The sequence below is a fragment of the Xiphias gladius genome, chromosome 16, assembly GCF_016859285.1.
Source record: "Xiphias gladius isolate SHS-SW01 ecotype Sanya breed wild chromosome 16, ASM1685928v1, whole genome shotgun sequence".
Classification (NCBI taxonomy): Eukaryota; Metazoa; Chordata; class Actinopteri; order Istiophoriformes; family Xiphiidae; genus Xiphias; species Xiphias gladius.
The window spans coordinates 5,405,348-5,429,854 of NC_053415.1; the positions used below are offsets into that span (position 1 = coordinate 5,405,348).

Below are 24,507 nucleotides of genomic sequence, written 5' to 3' on the forward strand. Positions count from 1 at the left end.
AGGTGTTAGACTAATGGTGTGATTGGACAGATGCCAGTTCATATTTCCTCCCTTTTCATGATGTAATTACATGCAGGAAATCAGTGCGTCAGATTTTCTGCACATTGCTGGTTTAGATGATATACGCCCAGCTATTTAAATTTATAAGGAGGTTAGTGTGAATTAAGCCTTACATGCTTAAAGATCTGAGAGAAGCAATGAACAGGGAAATTAAACCTAAGCAGGATACATGTTCACAAGCAGACATCACTGAGAAGCTTCATAGACATTGTGAGAAAACAACAGTAATACATTATAGAACCTCTCATAGATTTTATTGTCTGTGTGTTTGAAATAGTTGTTAAAAAATTACGTCCCCCTTAAATATCTATCCCCGCTGGCCAGACACTGAATCCTACTTTGGCTTTTCTATCTTCTGTTTTTCTCCTGTTCTGTGTTTTCACTCTTTTGTGTCAGTCTGGCTTTTGAGGTACCAGTATGGTCATAATACATACAACTGGCCTATATTGCTAAATATGTCATTAATTATTATTAACCTCAACATGTAGATTTACTTTTTAGAACAAAAAGACACAGTGGACAATTTCTGGCACTGAAATTCCATACACATTTCAATATTATTAGATACAAGTTTTCAGCTGTGGAGCCTGAAACTCACGCCTCAAGCCTTAATCAATCTTTTAAAAAATTGTTACTTTCCATTGTCTGTAGAGGTTAGAATTATGATTTTATGTAATAAAAGAATTTTCTTAAAGTTGTTCAGAGCCCTTGTTTCACTTCAAGCAGTTACAGACATTATAATCGTATGACATTATAATATTCCAATATGCTTGTAGTGAAAGCCTTTGCTTTTTTCATATTTGAACTTTTTTCTAATTCTGGTTTGAACAACTCCATTTCTTGTGAATCATTTGGTTGTTATTGCAAGAGATACGATGAATAATTCACTGAGTGTTTTGTAATTGGTGCTTCCTAAGCTTGGCAGATGGTGCCTTGGTACTTTCTCCCCTACAGGCCTGTGCAGCTTATGGCAAACTCACATCATTTCATCATATGTCCACATCATTGTTTTCCATATGCTCCTTCTGGACTGAGAAGCTGCCATCTCCTGTCAAATTAAAGGGCCATTTTTGCTCCTACAGATACATGCTTGATTTGCTGCAAAGTCATAAGCAGTTTGAGGATATCTGTCACCAACCTGCGGTTCAGACAATCACACACACACACACACACGCCGAATAGAATGCAGTCCAGAAACACACTTTATCCAATTGATTGGCTGAGAACCAGCTGAGACAGACTCTAATCGGCATTGAGTGGGATTCTTCGGTTCGGCAGCTCTCGGACGTTGCAAATGTCAGAGCGCGGATTTAGGGGAAACACTGGAGCGAGAGGGATTTCTGGTTCCCACTATTGTTTTGTTATCGAAACAGGTAGGGGCTCAGCTTAGATACTGCCAGGAAAAATATAATGCCATTGCTGAGGGGAGGGAGTGGAGATTTCCACCACTGAGCTGACATTGGAGAGAAGTCAGTCAGATTGATAAAAACAGCTATTTAAAATAGCAGCTGCTAGATAGAGGGAATAGAGTTGAAGCCATGAAAAGCCACACAGAAAGTTAGATTTTTGTGTGTGTATCTGTCCATTGTCTCCTGTTTGAAAGAGCAAAACAAAAACAAAAAGAAAACAAAAGAAAACAGCAACGTCAAAAAACCCCCCAAAAAAACCCCTCAGTGATTGTGGGTGGAAAAGGCAAGCTGACATGTATGTTAAGTCTGGCTTGGTGTGGACAACTCCACAAAAGCTATTGAGTTCTGGAACGACAATTAACTTACTCATTGCATCATTGCAGGCTCTGATTAAAAATGCATGGGTCTCACAAGCCTTTTAAATAGTTAAGAAGGATTCCCTGCAGTGCTACTTGTAAGAGCAAAGTAGAAAGCGCAGTTGCATTTTTTTTAGCAGCACCAGATAAAACACACACAGTAATGGCTTGCACAGAGTTTTATAGGGTAAACTTGAGGTACAAGATAGTGCATGATCTTTTATGTGACTGTGACTTTTTTACCCCACCAACCATCAAACAACCAATCCTGGCAGAGTTTGTGTCATGCTCTATGTGCTGAGCTATACAGGACCAGGCCTGTTGCTGCCCGAACATGAGTACATTCACTACTCTCTCAGGCCTCAGGGTAGCCCCCAGGTTGTTTCCCAACCATACAATGAGAGCTCTCAGAGCTTGTAGCAATGGCAATAGATTCCTACTGGAGGCACAAACGTGTGCGTGTTTCAGTGGGACTCCTTTGATCTGATGGAGAAAGTGCTTTGGGAAGTGCTCTCCCGTGTTTGAAAGATTGCTGCAGGGACGAGTTCATCACGCTGTAGCTGCGCAAAGGCCAAAGTCTACTGCTTTAATGAACTGCATCTGAAATGATCTGTGCGGTCACTGTCACTGTTTCTTTCCTGCCCCCCCCCCCCTTTGTTAGATTCACTATTATTGAGCTGATCAACTCCTTGTCTCGCTACTAGTAGCCTTGGGGTCATGCACATTAAGCATCTATATTGACACTTGACTTTAGTGTTGTGAAACGAGCGCTGCTCTTCTTTTTTTTAATGCAGTTTGACAGAGCTTCTTGTCATAAAGTCTAAAATGAACCCATTATGTTTCACAATATGCTAACACTTTTTTAAAAGTAGAAGAGTAAACATTGTGCCACATTGAGCCACCATTCTCACCAGTCTGACTCAACACAACAGCTCCAGTTTTCTTTGTTAACTTAGTTGAGATATATAAGTTGTTACTAACAAAGATGAGCTTTTGGCATAATTTGACATTGTATTTCCATAAAAAAATTTATTCTGTTTCTGCATCTGATGTCCACTAGGTCTACCGTATGCCAAGAACATAACACTGGTAATGGTGTTTCTTAACTGTGTGGTCTAGAAACCACATAGGGTGCCTGACAAGGAGATGGCATTAATGTGACTTTAAGACATATTGGTATTCAGTAAATAAATCAATAAAAAATAAATCAATAAATAAACAAGCTAGCTAAACAAGTAATTACACAAATAAGAATACATATAGGTACAAAAAAAGCTGAGGAGCAAGACAATGTGGGCTGTGTACACCACCCTTAATATCTTGCAAATGTATTGGTCCACCAGTCAGCCTAGCGATGTTAAGGCTATAAATAAACCCATAATGCAACACTCTTTTAAAGCAATAGGCACATTCTGCAGCACAAGAAATTTGCACTTGCTCCATTAAAAGAGAAAATATACTGTTTTGGCCAATTATTGTACATTATATGTCTAGTATTTGAATTAAATACAACCCCACTTTTTCAAACTTATTTGTGGAAAAAAAATAAACCAAAAAAATTGTCTTCTTAAGGCCAATACATTAATTTATTTGGAGCCTCTTCTATGCCCCTTGAAATATATGGCAACCTTGAAACCTTTGAAAAAATAAAATAAAATACATGTTTTAAAATGTGTACAGACACACACAAACACACACACACAGAAACACACAAATAAATACAATTTATTAAGGGTAGCCTTATTTGCTCAGAGTTTAGCTATAAAACCTCGGGATACGCAGTGACTCACCCTCAGTCCTTTGTCCACTGGCGTCAGGGCATGGCTCTGATAAACACTGACAGCCTTTCTTACATTACATTGTAGGTTTATCTACACTGGAATCGAGGCACCTTTTGGTTTCTTCACCAAAGCACACGCTTATTGCCCTGACCAAGTGTTGCAATCCAACATCACTCTTATTTAATGGAATTTATACTCTCAGTTTCATTAACCATTTAGCAAAGTAAGTCACTAAAGAAATGAGTGTTCCAACAGCAGTGACTCACTTGATTATTAATGGACAGTATATGTATTGCACACAGTGATAACTGAATTCACCGTAGAGTGTTTTTGAATCAATGTTCACTTCAGTTGTTTTTCTGATTTCAATGACATCATAACTGAATATTGTAATTCTATCAAGCCCTGATATACATAGGAATTTATTGTAAGTTGTGTTGTGTGTGTGTGTGTACATTTATACTGTATCTATCTATATAAATATATATATATATACTGTATATAATGGCTTCAGAAAGTATTCAGACCCCTTCACTCTTCACACACTTTATTGTGTTGTCAGTTTAATTGTAAATGGATGAAATTGTCATCTTTGTCAATCAATCTACACTGCATAACCCATAATGACAAAGTGATAACATGTATTTAAAAAATTATGCAATTTTTTTAAAACCCTTAGAAGCCCCTGTGGCAGTGATTACAGCTTTCGATTCTTCTTGGATGAGTCTCTACAAGCTTTGCACACCTGAATCTGGGCAGTTTATCCCATTCTTCCTGGCAGATCCTCCCAATCTCCATCAGAGTGGATGTGAAGCATCTGTGAACTGACATCTTCAGGTCTTTCCACAGATGTGCTATGGGGTTTAAGTCTGGGCTTTGGCCGGGCCACTCAGTCAGAGACTTGTCCTGAAGCCACCCGAATGTTTTCTTGGCGGTATGCTTCAGGTCATTGTTGTGCTGAAAGGTGGACCATCACCCCAGTCTCAGGACGTGTCCACTCTGGAGCAGGTTGTCTTCATACGCCTCCCTCTATATGGCTGCATTCATCCTTCTCTCATTTCTGACCAGTCTCCCTTTCCCTGCTGCTGAGAAGGTCACCCACAGCATGATGCTGCCACCACCCTGCTTCACCTTAGGGATGCTATTATCTAGGTGATAGTGTTTGGAGTTCTTTTCAAAGGATTCAGTTTTTGACTCACCTTTTCCTCATGCTCTCAGAGTCCTTTCCATGCGTTTTGGTAAACTCCTAGCAGGCTGTCCCATTCCTTTCACTCAAAGTGGCTTCTATCAGTCCACTCTACCATAAAGGCCTGATTGATGGAGTGCTGCAGAGGACTTCTGAGGCTCTGTTATAGCGAGCATTTGGTTCTTGGTCCCTGACCAAGGCCCTTCTTGCCCGGTTACTCAGTTTGGCCGGGCGGCCAACTATAGGAAGAGTCCTGGTGGTTCCAAACTTCTTCCATTTCACAATTATTGAGGCCACTGTGCTCCCGAGTTCCTTGGACTGCATGGCTTGGTTTTGTCCTGACGTGCAGTGTAAATTGTGGGACCTTACAAACAAAGGTTTCTGCATTTCTAAACTATGGCCAGTCAATTAAGTTTGCCATAGGTGGACTCCAATGAAGTTCTAGACACATCTTAAGGATAATTAAACCCAACACGATGTACCACCCCACAATTTGGAGTGCCATACTAAAGGGTCTGAATACTTTTGTAAATGAGAGATTTTGGTGTTTTATTTTTTATAAATTTGCAAAATATTCTAAAGACATGCTGTACTCGTCTTTTGGTTTAGGAATGACACTATCTCAACTTTAATTTTTAGGAGAGATAGAAAATAAAATCCCCCTCCAAGCTATTCAAACCCCATGATTTCTGTTCCACCATTTTCATAATTGCTGTAATCATGCTGCTTTATATTAGCACATAATCAGACACAATAAATACCTCAGCACTGTAGGGAAGCATCTGTGAATTACGGAATTAGATCATAAAAGTGATGTTTTGAACTTTAATAATGAGTACACATCAGAATGTACTCTTGTCATTCATTTCTTATTTTTCCTATTGGTACTACTCTGAAGGTGGTTATTTTTTAGAATTATTGAGCTTAGTGAGCAAATGTTTTTATACATACGCTTTACTTTTTCTACCATTTCTTACCCAATGACAGAGCATAGGAAAGATGTTGAAAGGGACATCCTTAAGTAATTATGGACACTATTGTCTCTCATATAGTTTAAATTGCAGATGACAAAACCACCGGGGTTCTCAAGACACTGACATCACTCCGTTTTTTTTTCTCTGTTTCTGTCCTGGTCCGCATCACTTTCTCCAACTGCTTTTTAGTATGTCATACATTACTGTCATCCTGATGGCAGTGTGTGCTCTTTGGCTTTTACGAGCTTTTTTTCTTGTTGGCATCTCTGTGGCTGCTGCACAATGGGTGCTTAAGTTCCTTTTGCTAGGAGACCTAGAAATGAAGATACAGGATAATCTTCTGGTACACTGAACAAGCTGCGACTGGGCCTCAAAACAACTCAAGTTGCCCATTTTGGGAATTACAGGGGTGCTTGGCATAGGGCACATTCTTGAGCAAATCAGACCTTTATCCAAATGTGAATTAGTGTGCGTGTGCGTGTGTGTGTGTGTGTGTGTGTGTGTGTGTGTGTGTGTGTGTGTGTGTGTGTGTGTGTGTGTGTGTGTGTGTGTGTTTTTTGTGAGTTTGTGTGAGTGTATGTGTGTGTGTGTGAAAATCTTGGCTAAGCTCAGCCTGTCAGCAGACCAGCTGCCAAAGGAAATTTGACGCGTCTAAAATGTGCTTCAATATTCAGCATAATTCATATTTCGAGGAGCTGATTTGTTGGTTGGCTTCCAAGGGTTTTGCTAATGCATTGAGTGAGTAGACTATACTTATTGAGTTTCTGTTCAACAACTTGAAGGATTCTTGATGACAGATCTGGAACTTTCGGTGTATTTTTGGATTCCTCGTAAAGGTTGTTTGCATTAAGGGATGTCACAAAGGATGTGCAAATCACTCTCTCTCTTTTATTTTATTTATTTTTTAATCCAGTATGCTTCAATAATTAATTTCTAGTCTGCAAACATCATGATGCATGATTAATTATTATCAGCCTGCAAGACCAACAAAAGCAGGGACCAACAAAAGCAATAAAACTAAATAACCACTCATGCTGTTCATTCCCTCTGTTTTAATATTTAATCCCTTTGTATTAGCAGTAGAACATTTTGATCAAATAATTGCCAGTTTGTTTGTGCCCAGCATGAACAAATAAAGGCCGGTCTCTAATCAAAGCTGGGTACAAAAAGCATTGAAATTATCTACTACATTATCTCACATGGTAACGTTATTATAACGTGCATTTCTTCAGCACTAATTCCAACAGTCATGTTATACTCACCACTGTGCTACTCAGTTTCTCTTTTTAAAAGAAATTATGTTTTCACTCCATTATTTTTTAACCCCAGTCATTTCTTCCTTGCCATACTCCCGATCGATCTTAAGCTAATATTACAAAAGTCAACACACTGATGGTTTTTCACATTGAAAGCCTGCCTATAAAGGCAAGGTTGCAAGACTTTTAATATGAAAATTATCAAGGAAGTGTTGAGTTTTATTTATGTTAGCTTAACATCATTGGGGGATAAAGTGGAATGCCTGACTTGAATTTAGCTAATTAGCACCGTGGAAATGGACATTACACTGAATGTATCAAGACAACAGGTAAACATGGAGGAAGTTTTGACTGAGAATGAGAAGTAAAGGCCTGTGTCTAACATAAGTCTGTCCCAATTAAAGGCCAAGTTGTCTCTGCTAACTGCTCATTACTGTGTAACAATAAATAATTACACTACCAAATCAAATTTTGTGCAAAAACAAACAAACAATCTATCTCACTCTAACACTCTAACACAGCTGCCATTATGGGCTCACCCACCACGGATGTTGACTGACTGGCGGTGCAAGTCTTTACAGGTCTTTACAGCTCCTACCTGTGTCTGCGTTACGTTAAAGTAAACCTGATCCAATTTTTAAAAGGTCTGGTTGTTAATGGACAGGGTGTGCTGCTGGTAAAGTCACACAGTTCACAAGCTGATGCAAAGTGACATGCTTAATATTACTGTGTGAAACGGCTGTGTGGTCAAAACCTGCAGGGGAAGGTGGACGACATCAAGAAAGTGCATATAGGAATGGACATGTTTGAAGTTAAAACGTCTGACGTTCCCCTCTCTCCCCTATTTTCTTTCACTGGGCAATGCTACTCTTCACAGTGTGATTCACCCATGGGTGCTCACAATTGCCCAATTGCCCCGGAGCTTGTGATTGCCCGCGTAATTGGTGCCTATGTGCTGTACTATGGTTAATGGGATGGCTATATATGAATGCACAATTCAGTTGTAATAAAGTGTTTTGGGCCAACTGTACAGTATGGTAAACATATATCCCAAGCTGCATTAAATATTTACTTTGTGTATGAATGCATTTGTCTATATGGGTGTATGTCTGCATGTGCCTGTGTTTTTCAAAGACCATATTTTGTTTCCTTGCAGAGAAAATGTTTTAACTCGGCTCTTAACATTTTCTTGTTATATTTCTTTTGGACTGCCTCACAACGACTCTGTCTGAATATTGGACATGAATGATTGGAAAACATACACTGCTTATTGTACTTTGCTCTGTCTCAGACAAGAGGAGCAGAAATCAATAGGAAGAACCTGTTTTCCTCTCCTTCCTTGGGCAGCCAAATACTATCTTATTGAACTTTCACAAAGACCAGTCTGCACCACAGCTTTACTTTTTCTTTTTCTCCAAAAGGAATGATTCTGTTGTAGCCATGGTAGCCTGTAAAGTTTGTTCAGTGATGCTCAGCAATGAGCAGGTGTGTAGTAGTGAGGGATATAGAGCTATAAGGAACTAATCAAACTAGTCAAAAAGCCTGGAATTAAAAGTTTGTTTTTATCTACATTTTTAGAATGTAATGTTATTGTTATCAGCATTACAAGTAAATTTCTGCTGTTGGCTGAATGAATAGCCAATATATATACATATATTTACATATATATACATATACATCTATATATATATACATATACATATATATACACACACACATATATATATATATATTCTCAGACCTATATATATATGTGTATATATATATATATATATATATATTTTTGATATGGAACGTGTTTGAACGTGTTTATTATGCTGCTTCTACAGACTGGGCTAGTGCTTGTTGGAAACTAATTCACCTCATAACTGCAAATAAAAGATGATTCAAGTTATTTTCAGCTTCAAGTAACTTCAATAGTCTTTCTATTATGAAATACAATAACCCTTTCTCAGTGTAGGGGCCAGAGTAAAATGGCTTTCCGCTCTCATCTGATGCTCAGGTTACAGTGAAGGCCTGAAAAAAAAACGTATCAGGAATAATGTTCTATATTGTTCTAAAGTCTCACAGTGAAAAAGCTTCAAACAGTAATTACAGAATGTTGAAAAAAGAGGGATGAAAAATGGGCAAATTTCAGTCTGTACAGAATTTCTTCAATCCATTACTATATATATACACGTGTTGACTGTGTTGATTCAAGTATTTGTACAGGTGTGACAGTGGATGTATTAAACGGGAAGAGGGCCCACTGAGGTTACATATGCACAAGGCTCAGATTTGTCTGCCACATACTGGCAATGTATGTGTAATATCTCCCCTGCTAGATGAGCCAATCTGCTACTGATTATCAGCCACAACAAGAAGAATGTATAGTAAATTAAAAAGACCACAAGGCTCTGCAGGGAAGCCCCGCTGCCCTCACGCCACCTCCCACATGCAATAGCAATACCACAGGTCGGGTGGAAAGATCGAGATTGGGAGTATTTCATTTGTGTCCCCAATGCCTGGTTATAAGTGAGAATTGAACGAGTGAAGGAGGAGGGTAGTGAGCTGCTGCCCTCATTACCTTGTCTGGCGGAGGGACTGTTTGTTGACTGCTGTGCTGATAGGAAAAGGCTGGGTGGTTCCCATTTTGATGGAACTTCATACCTCACAAGGAAGAGAATTTAATGTTTTCCATGCTTTCCAATCACACAAAAAAAAAAAGAAGTGGATGATGATTAAACAGTGCATTCAGAAAACATTCAGACCCCTTCACCTTTTCACATCAGGTTATTTTGCAGCCTTATGCTAAAGAACCCTAATGAAAAAGGATGGAAAAAAGGAAATAAAAAGGAAAAAATGAAACATCACATGGACATAAGTATTCAGACCCTTTTCTATGACGCTTGAAATTCAGCTCAGGTGCCTCCCATTTCTCTTGATCATCTTTTAGATGCTTCTACACCTTGACTGGAGTCCACCTGGTGTCAGTTCAATTGATCGAACATGTTTTGGAAAGGCACACACCTTTCTATATAAGGTCTCACAGCTGACAATGCATATAGGAGCAAAAACGAACCCATGAGGTTGGAGGCACTGCCTGCAGAGCTCACAGACAGGGTTGTGTCGAAGCATAGATCTTGGTAAGGCTACAAAAAATTACTGCTGAATTGAAGATTCCCAAGAGCACAGTGGCATCTATAATTCCTAAATGAAAGAAGATTGGAACAACCAGGAGAGCTGGATGCCCGGCCAAAGTGAGCAATTGCGGGAGATGGGCCTTGGTAAGAGAGGTAACCAAGAAGCTGATGGTCACTCTGGTTGAGCTCCAGGGATCCGGTGTGGAGATGGCAGGAACTTCCAAAAGGACAAGCAATTAAAATTCAATTCAGAATAATAAAATGACATAAATTCTGACACTTAGAATTGAGGTGAAACAATTCAGTCTTGGTTTTAATCCTTTAGGAGCTTTTTTGCAAATTTTCACTGAGGGGAGGCTTCTGTCTGGCAACTCTTCAGTAAACCCCAGATCTGTGGTGTGTTGTAGTGATGGCTGTACTTCTTGAAGTTTCTCCCATCTCCACACAGGATCTCTGGAGCTCCTCTGAATATGTCAATGTGATATTTCAGTTTTCCCTTTTTAATAAATTTGAAAACCTTTCTAAAGTTTTGTTTTTGCATTGTCATTATGGGGTATTGAATTTAGATTGATTGGATTGATTGATTTAGGTTAATGCATATACTGTGTATAGGTATTGGTGGATATATTGGTGGCTATGTTGGGTGATAACATAAATGACAAAAACGTAAAAAAAGTAGAACTTGAAATGGGAGATCGTGTAACAACATCAAGGTTACTGAAAATAAGCACGTGCAAAGCAAAAAGACATTTTTTTTAAAAAAACAGTATAATTTAAGCTTTGACCATCTGCAAATCCCTTTGGACAGAAAACCCCTCTCTGAAGTAACTGCATCTCCACAGCCAGGCATAACAGAGACCTGACCTAGGAACAGCAGGGATGAGGGCAGAGACAGCCATTCCAAAGCAGCACACTGAGATAGTGAATTAACATTGCCAAGTGGTTAGTCGAGCTCCAAGGGTTGCTTGTCACCTCTTTCCTGGATCTGACAAACCCACCCTTCATGAATGATAATGAAAGTAAGGAAGTATGTCTGTGTAGAGCTAACTGTCCACATTGGTATCTGATGTCGACAGTTGTGAATAATGTGACTTTAGTGTCTGTCCAACACAATATTCACCATACTCTAAGTGATCAAACGTGCTCTCCACAGGAGGGCAGATTATTTAAAACAAACTCTGGTCTCTCAATCCCTGCATTATGCTGCTTTATCTGCTGCAGTGCAAACCTTTGCTGTGTGGTGCATGCTGTGAAATCTCCTCTGCTTTCTCTCTCTCTTCACCTGCTGTCTGCCACCTGCCTGGATCTGCTTCTATGTACTGGGGAGATTTGAGTGCTCCCTGGTTTCTGATTTTTCAGTGCAAAAACACCTGTAGGCCTGTGCCTGAACCAAAAGGTGTATTTGAAATTATTTTATAAAATATAAAAAACAGTCTACGAGCGGGTTTTTCTCACCTTTACAACATTTGCATATTTTTAATTATTCAGTCTAAATGTTCAGTCAGGTCAACCAGCTCAGTTAACAAATCCTCCACGCAGCGGCCCTCTGCAACCCATTATAAAGACAGTAAGCTGTCAAACCATTTATACTGAAGTCTTTTGGAAATTATACTGGCATGCAACTTTACCTTATCTTAAAGCCTGAGGTTAGAGTTTGATGCTATGACCTAATTTCTTTCCCCACAAAACAAAAAAGAAATCCTTTGTGAGTGCCACAGGAAGTAGAGTACTAAAAGTTGTCTTTCTATATCACCTCAGCAGATGGAGGACAACCTGAGCTCTTCATCTTTAATGAGGTGTGTGCCTTAAAGGACGAGCCAGGGCCTTGCAAGGCCATTAAGGAGAGATTCTTCTTCAACGTCGACGCGGGACACTGTGAAGTGTTTGAATATGGAGGCTGTGGGGGAAACGCCAACAATTTTGAGACCATGGAAGCATGTGAGGAAATGTGTGTTGTCTCAGGTGAGTAGGACACTTATAGCAACATTAAAAAAAAAAAAAAAAAAAAAGTTTTTAACGTTTTCACAGATTCACAAATTTATCTCCATTGAAGTTATGGTAACAGTGAGCTCAGACACCAGCGTTATTGGATACAAATGGATACAAGAGAATTTTGAAATTTAGAACAAGGATGTAACATAGCTTTGCATTGTTATGTTGTTGTTAGGAAAGATCAGTTTCTTTTTTTTAAGGATTGTTGCTCATTAGACTGTATTGTCACCTTGGGCATAAAATCCTATTACAGAGTCATTTTGTTGATATGCAGCTAAGATGGAATATTGCCAGCACATTAACTCTGAGCGGTTTTCCTCAAGGCATGTGGTTAATGAAAAAAAAGGGAGCTCTGAAGAGAGGCAGTCAGTATTGTATTATTTATGGGTTACACATACCAAACTGAAGTTGAATTAATTGATCATAACTAATAACAGAATGTTCAAACTCTGAACAATTGGATTTCCCAATTCTCCTGTCAGGGGGTTGGTCCTCACTCTGAAAATGGATTTTAAATATTGTTAAACTGACCATGGTAATGTATAATCCATCTTTTTCAGTGAAAACCTAAAAAACAAAACACTGCACCATAAGAGACGCCGGATATGTCCAAGTCCAAGTGACCTATGGTTATTATATAACACTAAAAGTGTTACATAGTAACCATAGGTCACTTGGACGGCTTGTGACATAGGGTGACCTTATGGTTAAAGACAGAAATGTCCATCTACAGAGGCACCCACTACCACTGTGTGTCTATCTACAGCCATCTGTCCTGTTGACATGTGACAGTAGTATGATCACTACTTGGCAAGCCTCTCTTGGTTACTGTCGCTATGAGCAGACACATGCATACACGTATTATCTATACAAACATATGAAATGTACATTCATGCATATACACAATACTGTAAGTTTCTCAGAGTCAGACTGGGAGAGAAAGCCTCTGATTTTGGAGACATTTCTTAACTGGTAAAAGGCAACTTTGATGCTGTTGATATGATTTCAGAAACTAAGTTCAATGATCACAAGTTCTCCTGGGTTTTTAATTTGTTCGCTTGTTTTTAACAACCTTGACTCCAGGTACTCACAGATGAGCTGCCTACGAGCTGTAGCACCCAAAACCAAACTTTCAGTTTTCTCCCTGTTCAGCTGTAGCACGTTTGCAGCAGATCCAGTTGTTCATTTCACCCAAGCAGTTGATTAGGTTATGGGATGCAAGTCATCATAGGATAGTGAGATAAGAAGCTGTGCATCATCTGCATAACTGTGGTAGCTACTGTTATATTTACTGACAATGTAGCCAAGGGGAAGCATATAAAGGTTGAAAAGGAGAGGTCCGAGGATGTACCCCTGTGTGACCCCTTACAGTTACTCATGTTTGTTTGATTGAACGTCTCCAAGGGTGACCATGAAATTCAAGTTATGCAGGTAAAATTGAAACCACTTGAGAATCGTGTCAGAAAGACCCACCCAGCTATTGAACGTGAATATTTTGACTTTCTCTATCTCCTCTCAGCGTTTTGTCTAAAGCACAGTAAAAAGAACTGTTCTGAAGATTTAAACCTATGGTGAGAGGAATCTGCCCACATCAGCAAATGCTCACCTTCAGCAAACAGGTGGAAATCCCTTAATTATAGGCAAAATATTTTATTATGCAGTTAGATTAAATAAAAGTTATCAATGGAAAATAATTCATCAACCAAGTATATACACATAGCAATAAGGAAGGTGTATCAAATGAAGTCTACATAATTAACATAATACATGGATGGTTGCCTGTGTTTTACTTCAGTAGTGTTTACATGCATACTGTTTGTGTTTGTCAGTATTTATCTATGTATATGAATCTGTTTGCATTGCTTGAATAATGTAGGAAGGGGTGGGCATTCCACTAAGACTTGGTGTAAAAGATCTGGATTTTGGGGTGGTTTTTTTTTTTTTTTTTGTTTCTTTGTCGTTCGGCCAGAGTTAAATGAAAACTGTAGCTAAAAATGGATTCTAGATGGGTGGGGAGAATAGCCTCTGTGTGGCAGTGTCCCCAAGTAAGTGCTGAGTTCAAAATGTAGATTAAAACATCTAGTTCAGTTTATTTTCTCTCACACCACCCTAAAACACTGTGGTTAATATGTCGGCCACACACAGATTGGATTGCAATTGGGGTATGCTTCTATAAGTTAAAAGTTAAATTGGTCATAATACATATGTAGTTTTTTTTTATTTGTTACATTATTAGTATCATCATAAAGTGCTGATGTAAGTTACTCGGAATCAAAGACAACTCCTTTTTCTGCAGCAGCTATTTAACACCAACTGTCTGAGATTAGTAGATTATAAAAGAGGCAGAGATATGAACAAACATCACAAGATCACACATCATTTTTTTTTATACATGGTAACATTTACTCAACGATCATTATCATCATCTCTTCTCTTTCACGCAGAACGCAACTGAATGCCACAAGTTGAAGCATGTTATGCGGAAGCTTTTTTTTTTTTTTTTTAAATTTTTTTTGTGGTGGGGCGTGACTGGGGTATAAAATGGCCTGAGCCCCCAAGGATGACTAAAAGCAGAAAGGTCAATGTGAATGTGTGTGTTTGAAAATGACTAAAAGATGGACTTAAAAAAACAACACATTCATTGATCTTTGCTTGGTGATACCTGCAAGAGGTAAAATGCAGCCTCGACAGTTCAGGAATACTTTGTCATTGTGTTAAGCGGGATGTCAGTAATGTATCAGAAAACCGCTGCTCTTGAAAAGCAATCAAAGCTGCAACAATTACACCTTTCACACCTGGGAGTTCAGCTTATCCACAGTAAGATCAGTTGTTCTGCACCTGCTTAGTACAAAAGCACTTCAGGTGACTGGGACAGGAAACTTGAGAATGGCAGAACAGCTGTGTACAGTGTGTAATCCTGTCTGCCATCTATAGCAGGCAAAAAACACACCCTTAATACTCAAGCTTGTCCGCTCATCATATATGCCCTTGCATGCAGGGCAATAACACATCTATCAAAGTATTTAAATGGCGTGTTATTCCGTGGTATGACAAAGTGCTTTCTCCCACTGGCAAACAGTAACCTTCACCTTGTTATTGCAGATCTTGGGATGTATTAAATAGTCAAACAAGAGGACCCTGATAAATGTGTATCCCGGAGGCACTGCCTTATATATAGTAGCTGCCTCCATTTTATGTATGTCCCTCCGTCAGTATCCACACAAACAAATCTGCACTGTGAAGACAAATCTGGAGGTGCAGTGTTTTCAGCTCCAGCTGATCCAAAGTTGGCATTGAATAAAACTGTTGGGACAGAAATGTGAAGGTGGCATGTGAGCTCAGTGTCAGATGTTAGAGCTGGTCTGTGTGCAATGTCTAACGTGTGTAAGAAACTTGCTGCATTTTGATCATAAAGAAAATGACTATGAACTATAAAACTTGCATATTTGTACCATGGCATTTAAAGGGCATTTTCAAAACTATTTGTTGTGATGAGTGGTGACTTAAGTTTAATAGCTGAAGTCCAAACTACAATGGAAAGAAAAACAGTTTCCCACTTGCACACTACATACTAATTTGAAGCAGATTTCGACTATGTAGTGTGTTCACACTGGACAAATTAAAGAGGAACCCCAAGGTATATTTTGTTTGTTGCTACCGACTGTGTTAGCAGTTACCATGCTGGGTATAAAAAGCCGAACACTAGCTGACCAGATCTTTTCTAAAAATATAAAGACAATTTTCAAGGTACTTAATACCAAAATATTTCTGGAAGTGAGCTGAATTTAAAATGGGCATAAGTGACTGCCCAGATAATAACATAGCTGCCTTCACAAGCACCTGCAGAGAGACAATGTCATGCATAAACAAAAGATTTACCATATTTCTTTTCTGTGGCACTACATGGGGCCGTAGAGAGCAGTGCTTTATTCAGATCCTAGATATTTTGGGTCTACGGACAGTATGTTGACGTGGCCATGATAAAACTGCCAGAGACTCAAACACAGTTGTAGGCTAGCATCTTTCCTAAGACATTTTTAAAATATACTAGGAGGGACAGTCCTCGCATAATTTGTGGGTGTACTTACTTTTTAACTGTACTAAAAACAGTCAGTATGCATACATGCATGAACTTGTGAGTGCATTCTTGATGGACCCTATCGAGGAACCGGAGGGGCTGCTCACAGCTGCAAAAAAACAGAATTAATTGCAGATGGTAGTGAGACAGCTCCAGGAAGATTTTTGAAAAGAGTATTAAATCTTTTGCTCTCTTTTTGTAAAGTTTAATTGACAGTGACTTTCTAAAGTTGCATAATGTATCATTTCTTGTTAGTGTCAAGTACAAAGTACGATAGATCTTTCAAACCTCACTGGCCCGACTGATGGGTCACTACAAACTCGTGCGGTGAAAGTTTCCAAAGATACCGAATATGTCAAGCTGAAATGTGGGGAAACTGGTATAAAGTTTACACAAGACATCGAGAATATTTTACATTTGACTCGATGGTGGAGCCATTAAAACATAAAGTCTTGGTTTGGAATATGTATTTCAGTGTAAACGTCATAGAGCTTCAAGTTAGAGGTGTGATAAACAATACAGAATACATATGAGGATTTTTTCCAAGCTTAAAGCGGCAGTTCTAGTTGAAAAACGTGTAAGACTGGAAGATTAGTTTCTAGTTCATACAGTCAGTATACAGTATGGGACTGGGACACGGCCTTGCCTTTACAATATAAGGTGTAATTTTCCTTTGTATAAATACATGCATTAAATCTTCATCCCAACTCTGTGGCTTTGTGTAGTAACGCTAGCCGACGGGTAAGGTTAGTCTTTTCCAAGAGGGATTTAGTTTAACAGCTCACCACACTTCTAACTCACAGAACGCAGTCCTCAAGGGCTTATGTGTTTTGGTGCACTGCATGTAATTTTACCTGTCCCGTGTAGCAGGGCTGTTATCATCGAATCAGTGAATTTTTATATCTCACAGACAGTATACGCTACAAAAACTGAACTGCTAGTTGACACATTCTTGTTTGAATTATTCACTTAGCTATATCTTCTCATATCTTACAAATGATAACACAGCCGCGGACAGCTTAACAAGACTGATTTTGTAAAGGTCACAAACCAATATGAGGAACATTCTGGCTTTCTTTCCAGGATGCTTTATTATTATTTTTTTTTAATCTTTGCAGCTTGGCAAGGGCTCTTACTTTCTAGCCCCGATGTTTTACTGAAACTCCAATGAGTCATAGCCATTGTGTCCCTAACTCCTTCTTCAGGCTGGTCTCCCTTTTACAGCTCTGCTAGAAGAGGTCAGAGACAGAAACAATGTTTCTCTGTGACAGGTGAATTTTTTTGTCCTTGGCTCAGGGCCTATGCTCAGTCTGTGAGCACACAGTGCTAAAGGAAAAAGGGTGGAAAAACTAGCAGCACCAAAAATACGATGTTGCTGGAGACGGCAGAAATGGGTAGATTCTACAGGAAATCCTGAAGGTACAATTGCCGGATTTGTAGATCTGAAACAATTAGGTGATTGATTGATTATTCAATCGACAGAAAATTAATCATTAAAGGAACTTTTTCAAACAACAAAACCAAACAATCCCTAGTTCCAGCCTCTCTGTTGTGAGTAATTGCTGTTTTTCTTTACATAATATGATAGTAAATTGATCATTTTGGAGTTTGGGGCTATTTATTTGACAAAAAAGGACTTTTAAAGATATCTGCTTAGACTTTTGGAAACTGTAATGGTCAGTTTTGCTATTTTTTGACATGTTATAGACCATATTATTAACTGATTAATCTAGGAAATAATTGTTACATGCACCCCATTACTTTGAGTATGAGTATAATCTCAAAAAAAAAAAAATCAGCCCTTACCATTTATTCAGATGATTTCTGACATGTGATTTCTCTGCTGAGATAACACACACATTTCCCTCCTGAGAACTCAGCCTTCAAACATAGACTGTTAACCCCCGTGACACTGGTATGTCAAACCCACAAACTCGATTTATGTAGCAGTTTACAATATGCAAACACTAACATCGTAATAATGTCATCTGAAATATGATAGTAATTTTTTTAGAACATGGATAGACTGACATGGCTGCTGTGTTCAGTGTCTCTTTGTAGGAATGGATTATGTCTTTTTCCATCCAGTGGCCACTGTTGTTGTTATGCCGGAGTTCATTTATTTTGCTTAAATTTCTACTACATTAGAGTTCAGTTGTCTCTTTTTCCACATAAGACCTCACCAAGACTGTGTTAACACTTTTAGAGGTGGAACAACAAAAACCTTTCAAAATATGTTATATTTTGACATATTAGGAAAAATTAAAGGAAGAAACCAAGCAGCAAGAAAGCAACTGAGCAGAGATTAGGGGGGGTTGGGATCTTACAGAGGGTAGTCTAAACATTGTTTGTTTTCAATAGAGTCATTGTACATTGTCCAAAAATCTCATTGTTCTCATCTTTCTGGATGTGCCAGTCAAAGGGGCCTAAATACGAAAGCCAACATCAAAATATGTTTTTTCATTCACAAACCGGGAAAACTTCTCAAAATCCTCTGCGCCTGTCTTGAAGTCTGTTTTGAAGTCTGTTTTGCTGAAATATTGAGGTTGTCTTCTGAGAGCAGCCAAAGCCCTCTTAAACATTAGGCCACATGATTCACACCCCGCACTTGAAAGAAGAGCTGACCGATATTTCTCCTCAAAACACAAATCACCTCTTCCACCTTCCAGCTTTAATAGAGAATTGTATTTCTGAATTATTTATCACTGCATTGCTCTAGAGATAGTGCCAGACTACCCTTTGACACAACTACTTCCCCATGCTTTTAAGTTACAGTCACCTAATAAACTTTATTTAGATGTTACAATGATTCCATTTTAATCATGGCCACCCTCCAGTAGAGTGTGCTTATACAAAACCTTAACAGATAAACCAAATAGAGAGCTGGTGTAAGACATGCGACATTACAAGTCCTGGTAGGAGCATTTATTTACACACAGGTCAAAGGTCTTAGAATTCTTATTTAGCTTCTTGCAAGCGTGACGGATTTTGTGTTTTGTCATCTTGTTAACCAGCAAATCCCACTGTCTGGTCAGCAAATTGTCACCGTCTTGTTGTAAACCTATGATGGCTGCATGTGCTAAAGCAGCTAGAGGATAACACTTACGGCCTAAAGCAATAGTTCCTTTAATCTTGTAAACTTAATTTAGCACAAATACTGGAAACTGGGAAACAGCTAGCCTGGCTCTGTCCAAAGATGATACAAATATTTTTTTTCTTTTGTTTCTCATTCCTCCTGACAATTTGGCATTTTACGGTTGGCTCAACTGGCTGCTTGCTATAGCATCACATTTTCAGACATGAGAGTGGTAACCATCGTCTCACGTAACTTTCGGCAAGAAAGAAAATATACATTGAAATATTCCTTCAGATTTAAATTGTTTGCTTCGTTAAATCAACCAGGTAAGTTATACTGAGTTAAAAAACCAAAAACCAGCTGTTTTGAAGTCGGTTTTACTGATATATTGAGGTTTTCTCTGGTGAGCGAAAACCCTCTGGACCTGTTTCAGGAGGAACTGTTTAATCCATGTCCAAGTAGATGTAAGGTTGTCAAAATCATATATGTACATTCTGATGATATCATATATATTATGTATCATGTTGCTTCAGCTCTTTATTGAAGCAATATGAAGTTTACACTAAGTGAAATACTATTCAAACCCCACACTCCATGGCTGGACCAGTCCGTGAAACAAACATTTTCTTTACACACCGTGTATAATTTTAGACACATAACCCCAGAATAAAGCCTTGCATATTTGGTATTTTTGGAAACTTTGGATCTCCACTAGAATTTAAAATTAAGTTTAGCAGGTTTGATCAAAGTTTGCACTAGTTAATCCAGGCTCAGTGAGGTTTTATTTCACTGCCCCGACAATCTTTGGACTATACATTTAGAGAGTAAAAGGCCTCATCATTGTTATATTAAATGTGAAGTTGTCTCATTTATGTAATCATGAAAAGAATCTGAGTATCTGGGGTTAAAACTATGATATTTTTTGTACGTACTGTAAACCATCCAACTGTGTGGTGAATCATGCATTAAACCCAGTACATATGCCATGTTTGGACACACACTCTCCACTCTGCTGTTGAGAATTGTTGATAAGCTAGGCACAGCTCATCAGGTTGGCCCTGTGTTGGTTGACAATGCCAAAGTCTGTTCGAAAACGCCGCCAGCCCACTGGAAGTGATGCATTTCACACCATGGTTGATTTTATTACAGACTTAAAGCAAGCATGACCCTTCCGCTAGTTTGTAAATTTTATAGGTTTTGTGATGGCTTATTGAAATAAACAGCACAAATCCCTCCACAACAACTCTGCTGTCTTTGCTATCATGTGCTTCACACTGCAGAAGGTGATAAGACTGAAGGCAAACACAACTCTGATTAAAGAGAATGCGGTATGAAAATTAAATTCTGAAATCTGAAGTACAAATTATCTCTAACTTTTAAATTTTTTAGGTTTGGATTGACAGATAAGAACTGTATTCAAGCAAAGTTAGACAAACAGCAAACAAAACTGTACTGTTCCAACAACAGACAATCTTAGAGTGAAAGATGCAGAACTTAGATTAGCACCAAACTGTAGCTTTGAACTATAAGAACTTGATCCCAATAATCCGTGACCCAAGGGTGACAATATATGCGATAACTGCTGAGAAGTGCAACAGAGGTTGTGGGAGCTGAGGTAAGAGGTAGAAAAGAAAGTCCAGACATGGCAGAGGAGGAGATACGGTTCACCGGGGACAAGGCAACATAAGGAGGTTCTTGCTGGAAGTGATGACTTTTCAGCCCGCAGAGGAGGAACGGGAGTGAATCTGAATCTGAGAATCTGACTGGAGTGGAAATGGCACCGTAACCTCTGGGGAGACAGGAAGTGGGCTAGCTTTGACAAAGTGGCCATTGATTGCAAAGCTGGTGATGGCCTGCAGTTCATTCATTGCACCTTAAAGTACAAAGGCTTCGAATAAGTATGTCTTCTCTCCCTGTGTCTTTATTATAGCGTCCCTACATTGGCCTTCCTTTGCTTGGGTTTTCATTTTAAAACATGTTTCATGGGACTGTATCATACTCACTGTTCTCTTTCAAATGTGTCATTCACTCCTCAAGCCCTTGCATCATATATAAAATAGAGCATAACGAGCATAAAACTACCACTGGCTTTGTTGCAAGATATTTCATAGTTTAGAAAATCATTTACCAATCAGTATAGTTTGGATGCCTTACATAAAGCTGAAAATTCAGTTGAGGCAGTGAAGTGCATTATGTTTGTTTTCATTTTACTTTTTTAAGGGAAGTTGATTTTACAGTAATTGTAGCTTTGTGTTCTGAAAAAATTTAAGAAGAAAGAAAAGAACTATAACAACAAAACTGAGAAGTAACACTTATCAAGGCGGACAAAGTGAAAACAATGTGGAATGTAGAAGCCAGTTTGGCACTTCTGACTGACTCTCTTTCTTTCTTGGTCAAACAAAACCTCCATGAAAGAAAGCTGAATTATATGTTCAGTAATTTAAGATTAAAGTTATAAAAGTTATATTTCCAACTAAAGTTGAATATGAAGGAAGAACTGCTGACTGCCATGCACTGTAAAGAAAACATTTACAATTGATTTATTTAGCAACAGACTCAGTAACTAAAGGTTGTAATGGAGTAATTTGTCGGTTTCTTAAATTTTGCTTCTTCCTCCTTTCTTAGATGACAAGGACCCGTGTCATTTAGAAGAGGCTCCTGGTCCCTGTCGAGGGATGGTGACGCGCTACTTCTTTGACAGCAAGAGTCAGCAATGCAAGCATTTCTTTTACGGCGGCTGTTTTGGGAATGCCAACAATTTCAGGAGCCTGGTACAGTGCCAGGTGAAATGTCAGAACCGAGGTAGGCCAGGTTGAACTATTGTCCTTTTACTGTAAACACTGGCAAAGGCACAAGTTGTCATGGTAGAAGCATTGTTGGGTTCTATTCAACGCCACATAAAATCTAGAGGGCTATTGTGTTCAGCCACTGTGAATGCTCCAAAGATGTTGTTTGATGGAAAAAGAAAGTACTATCCTAAGGCTTTATAAGAGACAGCACATCTACACCTCAGCCTTACAAGTTAGTCAAGATTTATAATTGTAGTCTATCCTATTTTTACTTCCTCATCATTGTAAGTTCTTTAATTTGACCAAACAGAAATAGATACTTTCCTTGCCTTACGTCATACAAGTATGCAGAGCAGGGTGTCTTTTATATACTTACTGGGTTCCTAGACAGTCGAGGCACAGCAGATCACATTTGCTGTACAACAAATGAAAACTCATTTCAGAGTGGTGACGTAATCCAATTAGTTTTCCCTCAGAAAATTAACTTTCTGATGATTTTTAGCTGACCACGGAATTACACTCCACCTTGATTCAGCATTTAAATCGTTTTAAAATGACCAAAGCACACTCGATTATGTTTGATTTAGGCATGACTTAGAAGTTATTTACAAACTGAAATTGTCAAAGAAAATAACAAGCAAGTCGCTCGACTGTGACCAACTCTGCCGACAATCGACATTGTACTGACAATCAATTGAAAAAGGTTGTGAATTTTCATTTTGTTTATGGATAACAATTTCAGATAGATGTCTGGTATCATTAGTAGATATGTTTGCATCCCAACACCCTTTCTAGACAGATAGGAGTACTTTGATTATGACTGATCACTGGGATTTAATGAGACTTGTTCTAAATATGGGCGGTGTAAAAACCCTGGCTCAAAATTGGTTTGTCACGGTTTGCTGATAACAGCTGGTGACAATAGCAGGTTTAGATACAGACGTTCGTGATGAGGGAATTGGGATCAGGTGTTTGGGTGGGAACCACAGGTGATTGATAATGTGAAACACATGAGCAGGTTGATGGGACAGGAAAAAAGTCTGGGGACCTCTGGTGGGCGGATGAAGAACGGCAGATCTGGGGAAATCAAGGGGAGAACTGGGCTTGGGAGAAGTGAGCAGGGGCTGTACATAGGAGCCGAGGGGAACTGGGAAGCAGACTGTGAAACACTTGTTTTTTTTGGATTCATGTTATGTGGATACACCTTCTCAAATGTTGATTATTTTCTTTGCTTTGTGTCCATATAGCAAAACCCAGTAGTGCACCAGAAGTCCATACACAGTCTGCTAAAAAATCTGTTGTTGTGCAGCCAACCATAGTAACTGGTAAGACTGAATGTAGTCTCTGTACTTCAAGTATAATATGTTAATGTTCTGTTTCTTGTTGTTCTTGTCTGAAAAATAGTAATTGGTAAGATATCTTGCTAATAACTGCTCATTATATCAGTCCCTTGCAGCTGGGCAAAAGTTGAAAACACACTTACTCTCTGTGTTCTTGAGAGTGAAATGAGAAGATTGATACCACTCTAATGTATGTGTGTTAAGTACGGAGCTGGAGGCAGTTAGCTTACCTTAGCATGACTGGAAACTAGCTCTGTTTAAAGTTAAAAAATCTGCACAGAAGTACTATGCAGTTAAATAAACTGTTATTCATCAAGAATATAGATCATTTTAGATAGAGCTTTAGCAGTGTTTGTATATGTATTTTTAAACTTCTCATCTCACTCTGGTAAAGAAGGTGAATAAGCTCTAAATGACTGATCTCTTGATACTACGTGCTATTTTTTTTTTTCTCAGGGGCACTGAATGTAAGCGAACCTCGAGTGCAACAGAATGACACTAATCAAGAGACAAAAAGTAAGAAATTATGACTCTAAAGGTATGTTCAGAAGGAACATGAAGTTAATTTTAGATGTAACGCGATTGCGTATAAAGTCATCGGAAATACATTATTGATTAAGAATAGACACAAACTCACATTGGTTCGTTCAACCTTAGGCAAAAACACTTCTGCATGGCTGAAAAATGTTTCAGATTTAACAAAAACCAAAGTTCTTGGTGAGTTCTCAGATCAGTCAGAGGCTGAGCTGCCACACAAACACACATAAGCGCTCAACAAGCACACACTCAGTCAGTATAGCCAGCTATATATGGCTATATGCTGCGATTGCAACAATTAACACAAAATTAACCAATCCCTTTGAATTCTGCGGGACCTTGCAGTTTTTTCCAAATCACTGCAATTTTTCTACAAATTTTACCAATCATCATAGTTTCCCCCCCGAGTTTCACCAATCATAGAAATCCCAAGTACAAAACGTTGAGCCGTACACATGTACACCCCCATACCCACTTCCTTGTTTCTGGTTGTGAGGATGCAGACACGTGTGACACAATCGTCTCACATTTACCAACAACAATTACTGCTA

At 38.7% G+C, this 24,507-nt stretch overlaps 1 protein-coding gene across 2 annotated transcripts in view; it reads left to right on the forward strand.

Moving 5' to 3' along the window:
- tfpia (tissue factor pathway inhibitor a) overlaps positions 1–24,507 on the forward strand; it is a 41,560-nt gene that overhangs the window by 12,886 nt on the left and 4,167 nt on the right. The window contains exons 2-5 of one of the 2 annotated variants that reach the window (XM_040148839.1): positions 11,906–12,106; positions 21,916–22,092; positions 23,327–23,404; positions 23,876–23,935. In XM_040148839.1, the coding sequence (XP_040004773.1) occupies positions 11,906–12,106; positions 21,916–22,092; positions 23,327–23,404; positions 23,876–23,935 (516 nt within the window). Of the gene's footprint in view, positions 1–11,902; positions 12,107–21,915; positions 22,093–23,326; positions 23,405–23,875; positions 23,936–24,507 lie in introns of both variants that reach the window. The other variant, XM_040148838.1, reaches the window with a different exon arrangement.